Source organism: Trifolium pratense, linkage group LG5, assembly GCF_020283565.1.
Source record: "Trifolium pratense cultivar HEN17-A07 linkage group LG5, ARS_RC_1.1, whole genome shotgun sequence".
Classification (NCBI taxonomy): Eukaryota; Viridiplantae; Streptophyta; class Magnoliopsida; order Fabales; family Fabaceae; genus Trifolium; species Trifolium pratense.
The window spans coordinates 36,540,090-36,548,671 of NC_060063.1; the positions used below are offsets into that span (position 1 = coordinate 36,540,090).

Here is an 8,582-nt window from a genome sequence, read left to right on the forward strand (position 1 = left end):
CATCCACCAAATTATTCATAACATAAATATTATTGTAATTGAGAATGATATGATAGATTTCTAGAAGAAAGAAAAGTAACACGTAGAAAAATGAAGAAAAGTCAGATCATATCATCTTTCTTTCCACATAAAACAATGAAAGTTTAAAGAAGTGAAGAGGACATTATAATTATTTATGAGGAAGAGGCCAAATAAATATATTATGTCATCTCTTTACAAATATGAGAATTACTTTTTCCGTCCTATCGGTTACTCGCGTGTCCTACGACTTTCCCGTTTTACCTTTCCTCTACTTAAGTAGCGGACATTATAAAAATGTTTTTTTTTTTGAAAAATGTCGTCCTCTACTTAAGTAGGGTGTTGGTAGGGTGTCCAATACTTAGCGGACATTATAAAAATGAAAATTTTTGAAAAATGTCGTCCGCTATTTAAGAAGGACGTTATAAAGGTAGGGTGTTTTTTGAGGTGTCCGCTATTAAGTAGTGAACGTTATAAAGGTAGAGTGTTTTTTTGAGGTGTCCGCTATTAAGTAGCGAACGGAAGTATTTTGGTAAATTCGTAGGGCGCGTCTGTAAATCAGTAGGGTGGCAAAAGTAAACCTCTACAAATTATGTATACTGGACCAAATCCGATTGCATATTTGGGCTAAAAAGAGAGGCCCAATAAATATAATTGTCAATTTTCATTTATACAATAAAAAAAGAGGCCCAATAAATATAATTGTCAATTTTCATTTATACAATAAAAAAAAAACGTAGGATACAATATAAATTAAAAAAATGCGCATCCAGGGAATCGAACCCTGGTCAGTACCGTGGGAGGGTACTATGATACCACTACACCAGATGCGCTAGTTGAAGTAAATCTCGTTTAAATGATTTATTACTGTTACTGAATGTGCACCATTTATAAATCATATTAATCAATAATTATCTTATGACTAACATAATTATAATGGACTTTATGTTTGATGCAATCAAGATATCAAGGTTTTTTACAAACACAATATTGTATTTCCATTCTTCTCTACATTAATCCTCATATATATTGTATTTCTCTGTTGTGATCGAACACCTTAAACAAGTTCAGAGCCACCATTTGTGTGTATTTTAAATCGATCACAAAAGTATCTTTCAATCTTTTGTATTATAAGAAAAATGTGTTGCCATTTCAAAGTCTGTATACTTGTGAGTTGTGCTTAATTTGAAAATCACCAAATTCATGATTTTTTACTTCATAGAAGTTTGCTTCTTGATTGTGTCAAAAAAAAAAAAAGAAGTCTGCTTCTTGATCATCTTGATAATTTTCTTAACTTGATAAATAAATCACTGATTTAAAATCAGAGAGCTATCTCCCACACATTTCTACCTGTTCTCTCGCAACTACTGCTGCAGTAATACTGCAGATTTCGAAATTTGAACACTAGTTTTTACATTACATCTTAGTATCTTACTAAAGGGCATTACACCAAATCTTTAATATATTAAGATCAATAAAAAGAAATTGGTGCAAATAAATGACTTAGTAACAAAACATAATTTAATTGTTTATTGGGTTAATTATAATTTTGATCCATCTATTTTCAATTTTCACTCGCTTAGGAAATTGGTTCCTTTATTATAAAATCACCCGGTACTTAAAAATATTGACCAAAACTGTAACCCAGCTTTATTTATTTAATTGAAGCACCATCTATTGGAATATGAGAGGAGTCTGAAAATCATTCATATATTGGGTTTAAAAGTAACTTTACAAGTAAGTTAGACAACACATATTTATCAAAAACGACGTTAGGTTTATGGGTCATCAAATTTTTAAAACACATTTATAAAACACCTCAATTTTTTTCAAACAATGTGAGACTTAACTCACTCACACTTGTCACAATAATCTCCCCCTCAAGTGTGAGTCATCATTATCAATTGATTATGTTCCCCCTTAAGGAAAAGTTTTTTTTTATCATCCATACACTTGCGCAGTTACACTCAACAGACCACTTTTGTCAAGATAGACTTTCAGTACAAGAAGTCATTAGAACCCATCGTTGAACTGTCGATTTTGATACCTCTTTCGGGTCATTCACGAGGGGGCAGTCTGAGGATTGTCCACATTGAATTTAAGAGAAATCAAATAAGTAAGTAGAAAACTACTTTTTTTTACCCTAAATATTAGGTTTATGAGTCTTCTTATTTATAAAATATACCAACCTCCACTTTTCGAAATAATGCAAAACTTAATTCACTTCACAGTTAACAAACCAATCCTTTCAAGTTGGGTTTTACACTATGGATGAAAAGAAAGATTATGTTTTATACATCACTAAAGAAAAGCAATTAATTCCAAGCGTTTATATATTTTAAATTCAAAAGATAATTTATACCGTCGCTTCATCCCAAATTTTATGCAATAAAATAACTAAATTCTTCAACAAAGATTAATACTAGTGGGAGTGGTTATGGTGCATAAGTTTTTTTCATATGCACTATGCATAAATAATGAAAATTGCTTAACGCACCCCCTAAATTACTTAGCGCCCCCTATACTTAGCGCCTATGTTGCATGGGTACTCCATTTTAGACCGAGTACCGGTACCGGGTACGTACCGGGTACCGGTAGGCGTATGGTACTCCCCCGATACGCACCGACGCCGTACCTAATTATTTTATTTTTTTTTGCAATGGGTACACGCATGGTACACCTGTGGTACACGCGTGGTACACCAATCCAAAAAAACACGGTTTTTTTTCTCCTTTTTCTTTTATTATTAGTTTTTTTTTATAGGAAGATTTACGTTTTTTATTTGTTTATAGGCAAAATTACACTACAGGTCCTTTATCTTATTTTTTTGTAACACTTTGGTCCTTTATCATTTTTTTGTAACACTTTGGTCCTTTATCTTTTATTTGTAACACTTTAGTCCTTTATTTTTTTTATTTGTAACATTTTAGTCACTTTTTTTGTAACAGTTTGGTCCTTTATCTTGTTTTTTTTTTACACTTTGGTCCTTTATTTTTATAAATAAATAAGATACGAATCAAAGTGTTACGAAAAAAAAAAGATAAAGGATCAAATTGTTACAAAAACAAGATAAGGGACCAAAGTGTTACAAAAAAAAAAGATAAAGGACCTGTAGTGTAAATTTGCCTTGTTTATAATATAAAGTAGCAACTATTGCTAAAAAACAATAGCAAAGTAGCCGCCGAAATTATTCACCCATTCATTGAAAAGGAATAGACTAAATTCAAAGAGAGATGAAGATCTAGTTTTTATTCATACCAATCTTCGTCTTCTCCCAAGAGAGAGAAATATTAATACTTATAATGAAAGTGCAACAAAAATGTGGGATATTTGTAGAGATGAATGAGATTTATTTAATATATAGTCGATATTCTTGAAATTGCTAGTCTTTCTCGCGGTGAACCTAACTAGAGGTCATTCTTTTTAGTGATGATGAAGAGAGAAATAATTGACTCTTTTTGAGCTAATTGGTTTTTAATTTCATATTTTGATGTTTCAAACAATTTAAATTACATTTAAAGTGTGGTGTGATCTTTTTTATGTTTAATTATTTGTTTTAACAATATAACTATATTATTTGATATATATAATTATATTTTAAAAAAAATTATAGGGACGTACCCGTACCTTAGTTTTTCTAAAAATGACGTACCCCGTACCGGTACCGGGTACCGGTACCGTACCCGCACCCGGGCAACATAGCTTAGCGCACCCCAGATTTTCTCGCGCGCCCCCAATTTTTTCTTACGCAACCCCCAAATTTTCTCGCGCGCCCCCAAAACAATTTTTGTTGTGGAATGGTTTCACATTAGATGTACTTATAATGTCAAAACAATTTTTACTATGGAATGGTTTTAGAGGGTTGTAATCCAAAATCATTCTGGTTGTGGAATGGTTTTGTGTGTTATTTATGTTGGGGTGGGGGGGGGGGGGCGCAAAGCAATATGAGGGGCGCACTAAGTAATTTGGGGGCGTGCTAAGTAAATTAGGGGGCGATAAACAATCTGGGGAGGTGCGCTAAGCAATATGAGGGGCGCATTAAGCAAACTGGGGGGCGCGCTAAGCAATCTGGGGTACCATAACTTATGCCAATACTAGTTATCAACAAAATCGATAAATATTCCGCATCAATAATATGAAAATTTCTCATCCCACCTACCCACTTTCTCACCACACCCCTGAAAATTCCATTTTTGCCCTTGGTCAAAAAATTCGGAACGCGTTTTCCGAATTTTTTTTGCCTTTAAAAACAACTTCGGAATGTGTTTTCCGAATTTTTTCCAAATTTGAACTTAAAACATTCGGAAAACGCGTTCCGAATTTTTTGACCAAAGACAAAAATGGAATTTCCAGGGGTGTGGTGAGAAAGTGGATAGTGGGATGAGAAATTTTCCAATAATATCATAAGTTAAAAAATTTGAGCAACCAATTTTGTGGGACTGGGTGGTGTCATTCAATGAATGAAGTCATACCCTCCCTTCACTCCACTCCACTCCACTCCACTCCACTCCACTCCATCCTAACATGTCCCCGGTAGAGGATAGATCCCACATTCCTTATGTTTAGCACTTTATTATAAAAATAAATATGTAAATCACCAAGTTTATTCTTTTTTAAGCAAAGTTTGGTACGAATCTTACAAATACAGTAAATCATTCTCGGTTAACGTTAATCACATTGTTTGCTTCAAAAAACCCCCACCGTTCATTTTGAACCCCATTTAGAAAATATCTAATTTAATCTTTTTCTTTGATTATTTTAAGTCTTAGTAGAATGCAGAATATATTCATGAGAGTTTCTATGATGCACTCTCTTTTGGATTTTTTTGGTGTAGTCCTTTTAATTAACCAATAAAAAATCGATTAATTTTACATCAGCGCAAGTCTATGACACTACTAGAAATTTGCGAATTAGTGAGGGAATTTAGGGAGGGAAACAAATCCCTCACAAATTGCCACGAAATTTTTATTTTTAGTGATGGAAAGTCATGTTTTTTTTTTAAATCAAATTTCTTAATGTTAGTGACGGAATTTGTGACAATTTTTTTCCCTCATAAATATTCCGTCACAGAATCCGTCATAAAGATGGAAAATTTGTACCATGGTTTATTCTTTCTCAAGTGATGGATGTTAATTTTATTAAAAAATTTGAATTATAAAGTTTGTGAGGGATTTTTTCCATCACAAACAAATCATTTTTTAATTATTTAAAATACATATATTTTATTAAACCCTTTCTCCATCAAAACATTTCGCAAACCCTTTCTCAGAATCGCAAACCCTTTCTCTCCACCATGGTTCGCAAAACTCTCTCAGAATCGCAGAATCCTTTCGCAAAACTCTCTCTCAGAATCGCAAAACCACCATCGTTTCACAATTGAAAAACTCCATCATCAAAAAAACACCATCGTTTCACAATCGCAAAACCACCATCGTCTCTGAATCGTTTCGCAAAACCAACGGAGCTAAATCGGAAGTCTAAATCTACGCCGGAGCTAAATCGGAACTCTCTGAATCACGCCGGAGCTACAATTTTCGTTTCTAGATTTTGCTTCACTCCTTCTTCTTCTTCGAAGCTTGTAAGTGAAAATCTCTCTCTCTCTCTCTCTCTCTCTCTCTCTCTCTCTCTCTCTCTCTCTCTCGTTTCTATTTTTCTGGAATATAGTTTGATTAAGTGATTGTTGTGTTTGATTAAGTGATTTTTGCAAATGTGGTTTGATTAAGTGATTTTTGCAAATGTGGTTTGATTAAGTGATTTTTCTGGAATATAGTTCGATTATGTGATTGTTGTGTTTGAAAATTATGAAGTCATTGTTGTGTTTGATTAAGTGATTTTTGCAAATGTGGTTTGAGATATTAGTAAAAACTCTTAAGTCAAAGTTGTTTGATTAAGTCATTGTTGTGTTTCATTAAGTGATATTTGATTAAGTGATTTTTGCAAATATGGTTGATTAAGTCATTGTTGTGTTTGATTAAGTAGGTATATCAGAGTTTCACTTTAATTTTCCAATACAAGTTTAAGTGATTTAGCTCAATTGGTTAATAAGCTTTAAGTCCGAATCAATCGGGTGTATACAAGTTCTAACCCTGGCTGAATCAATCTTTGTGTATTTCTAATAATCACATAAATGTTGCCTCTGACTCTTTAGTTCATAAATGTTGCCTCTGACTTAAGCAATTATTTCTCTCATTAGTAATTTTAGTCTTGAAAATAGGCAATTAATTCAGGGCTCAACTTTCTCCCTTCTTACAAATTGGAATAATAGGGTTCTGTATCATATCCAAAACAAGTCTTGATGGATCTGATGATTCTAGCATATTAACTAAAATATCGTTGTAAAGTGATTCAACTCCATCAGTCTTCTCACTTGTATCCAACTACAAACTTGTTCCACCAATGGTACAACTTAATTTATCATTCATGTAGGATGTAACTGCATATTTAGACATCAGATATTTAAGCACCCTCATATTTATGAAGCATCAGTAAAAATTTTGACAAATGAAGCATTAGTAAATGATAGTGACTAAGAATTTTTTTAAAAAAATATGGGTGACAGAAGATAGAAGCATTGTACTAGCAGTTACAATCAATGTCAACATTGAACCTTAACCGAACTGAGGGTCCACTACACACCGGGGGATCAATTCCAACAACTGAGCATTACAAGAGATTGGTAAGCAATTTAATTTAATTTTTTTTAATTGCCATAAACTACAAGAGGAAACAATGATTTATCTATTTTTCTTTGTAGAAAAAAGCCTCAGATATAAGTCCAACCTGCTGGAAGTTATTTCAAACGACACACAAATTTAAAGGTGATCCAAACAAGTGGGTTAACTCAAAATCAGAGATAGTTGCTGTAAGTTAATCCAAACGACATGAAATTATGCAGTCTGAATGTTGATTTATAGCTTGTTGGTACATTGCTACATTAAGAGTATGGTTTATATAAAGGCTGTTGTATGATGAGATTTATAGCTTGTTAGAGAATGCATTGGCTTCTTAAATGATCTATATTTGGCATGAACACAGTGCGTGGTTTATGTAAGCATAGGTCTAATCTGAGAGTTACAAAGGACTTGGTATGCAAAATATTCTGGTGGTGACTAAAAACTAGTGACATATTTTCTATACAAAACCTTGTTTGGCTAATAATAATAATCAAGAATTTATGAATGAAATTTTGATAAGTTAGCTTGTAGCTAGTGGTTAATCATAGAAGCCACTTTTGCATTTCTTAGCTACTTATCTGATCCTAAGCATCAATGTAATACAAGCATGATCTAGTAAAATGATGAACAATGAGTACTAAGTACTAACCAACATGAATTTCTCAAAGTAGAGTAATTACAAACAAAATCTATAAACATGTGATTCAATGGACATTACAATGTATTGCTGATTCTGTTGATTATTATTTTAGATTACTTTGGCAGCTGATTCTGTTGTTATTATTTTAGCTTCAGAATTATGTTTTCATTAATAAAATGGATTGCTTTTGGTTCATATTTAGCTAGTAGGGTTCCTCCTTCTTTTAAAGCAGTTTTCCATGTTCTGCCAATCTTATCTGTTTGAATATATATGCAAGTATCTATCCAAATGGTCGATATCACAAGAAATTGACAGTGTTCTGTTTCCTTTAAAAATTAATATGCCACTGTCAATATTTTTGGATTGTTATCTGCAATGATTCTTTAATTGAAATCAGTTGGGCTCACTTCACATATTCTAATTTTCAGAATGAGTATGAAAAAAGGATTGTTGAGAGAGACTCACAGGAGCCACTAGGGGATGATGTTTCCATTCAACAAGCTGACGACATCATCTTCTTGGATGTTGTTGGAGGAGTGGACAAGAAGGGACGCATATATGGTTTGGGTCCAGAAGCAGAGAGGTACAAGCGATCTAGATCTTCCACTTATGACGGTATCTCATCATCTGAATATCAACACATGAGGACTATAATTTCTGATTTGTCTGCTGAAAATATGACTCTTAAAGAGAAATTGAAGACTCATGAGGAGTTGATTCATCAATCCCAGGAAGATTCGCATTTGCTTAGGGAGCAATTATTTCAATTTATGGAGAAGTTATCTTTGAGTCATCTACCTCCACGTTCGGATCCACCTCCGCCTCCACCACCCACTACTTGATACATATATTTAGTTATGGTTGTTTTGAGTGTTTGGTCGTATACACTTAATTTCAAGAACAATGCTTTTTTGATAAAAAAAAACAATGTTAGTAGTATTAGTTTCAAGAACAATGTTATATTAGTTATGGCTTCCATGTATTTTGGTGATTGTGTATAAATACTTATGAACACAATTTAAAAAGTATTTCTTATTAAATATTGTGTATTGATGATTTTAATTTTATTTATTTAATATAGTAAATGCAATTGCTATATCATGAGTGAAATTAGGCAAGAAGTTTGCTATATTAACCATAAATTTAACATAGCAGTTTCCTTCATAATTAGTGAGGGAAACATAAACCTCACAAATGCAATATCAGTGACGGAAATATATTCAGTCACAAATTTGTGATATAATGAATCC

General features: G+C 32.8%; 1 protein-coding gene and 1 non-coding gene across 2 annotated transcripts; one reads left to right on the forward strand and one right to left on the reverse strand.

The window, feature by feature from the left end:
• Positions 1–780: 780 nt before the first annotated feature.
• On the reverse strand, positions 781–851 carry TRNAG-CCC. The gene has a single exon. It is a non-coding gene; the product is annotated as a tRNA-Gly (tRNA).
• Positions 852–6,610: 5,759 nt separating this feature from the next.
• LOC123886553 lies at positions 6,611–8,372 on the forward strand. The gene is made up of 3 exons (XM_045935860.1): positions 6,611–6,694; positions 6,773–6,880; positions 7,761–8,372. Exons 1-3 carry the CDS (start codon positions 6,611–6,613, stop codon positions 8,172–8,174), a joined length of 606 nt encoding a protein of 201 aa, XP_045791816.1. The 3' UTR covers positions 8,175–8,372.
• Positions 8,373–8,582: the final 210 nt, after the last annotated feature.

Bases quoted from the DNA above. Each gene is read 5' to 3' on its own strand.
- LOC123886553 (XM_045935860.1), top strand. From the start codon at position 6,611: ATGTCAACATTGAACCTTAACCGAACTGAGGGTCCACTACACACCGGG. The intron at 6,695-6,772 runs GTAAGCAATTTA...TTTTCTTTGTAG, and splicing joins CTGAGCATTACAAGAGATTG to AAAAAAGCCTCAGATATAAG. The intron at 6,881-7,760 runs GTAAGTTAATCC...TCTAATTTTCAG, and splicing joins CAAAATCAGAGATAGTTGCT to AATGAGTATGAAAAAAGGAT.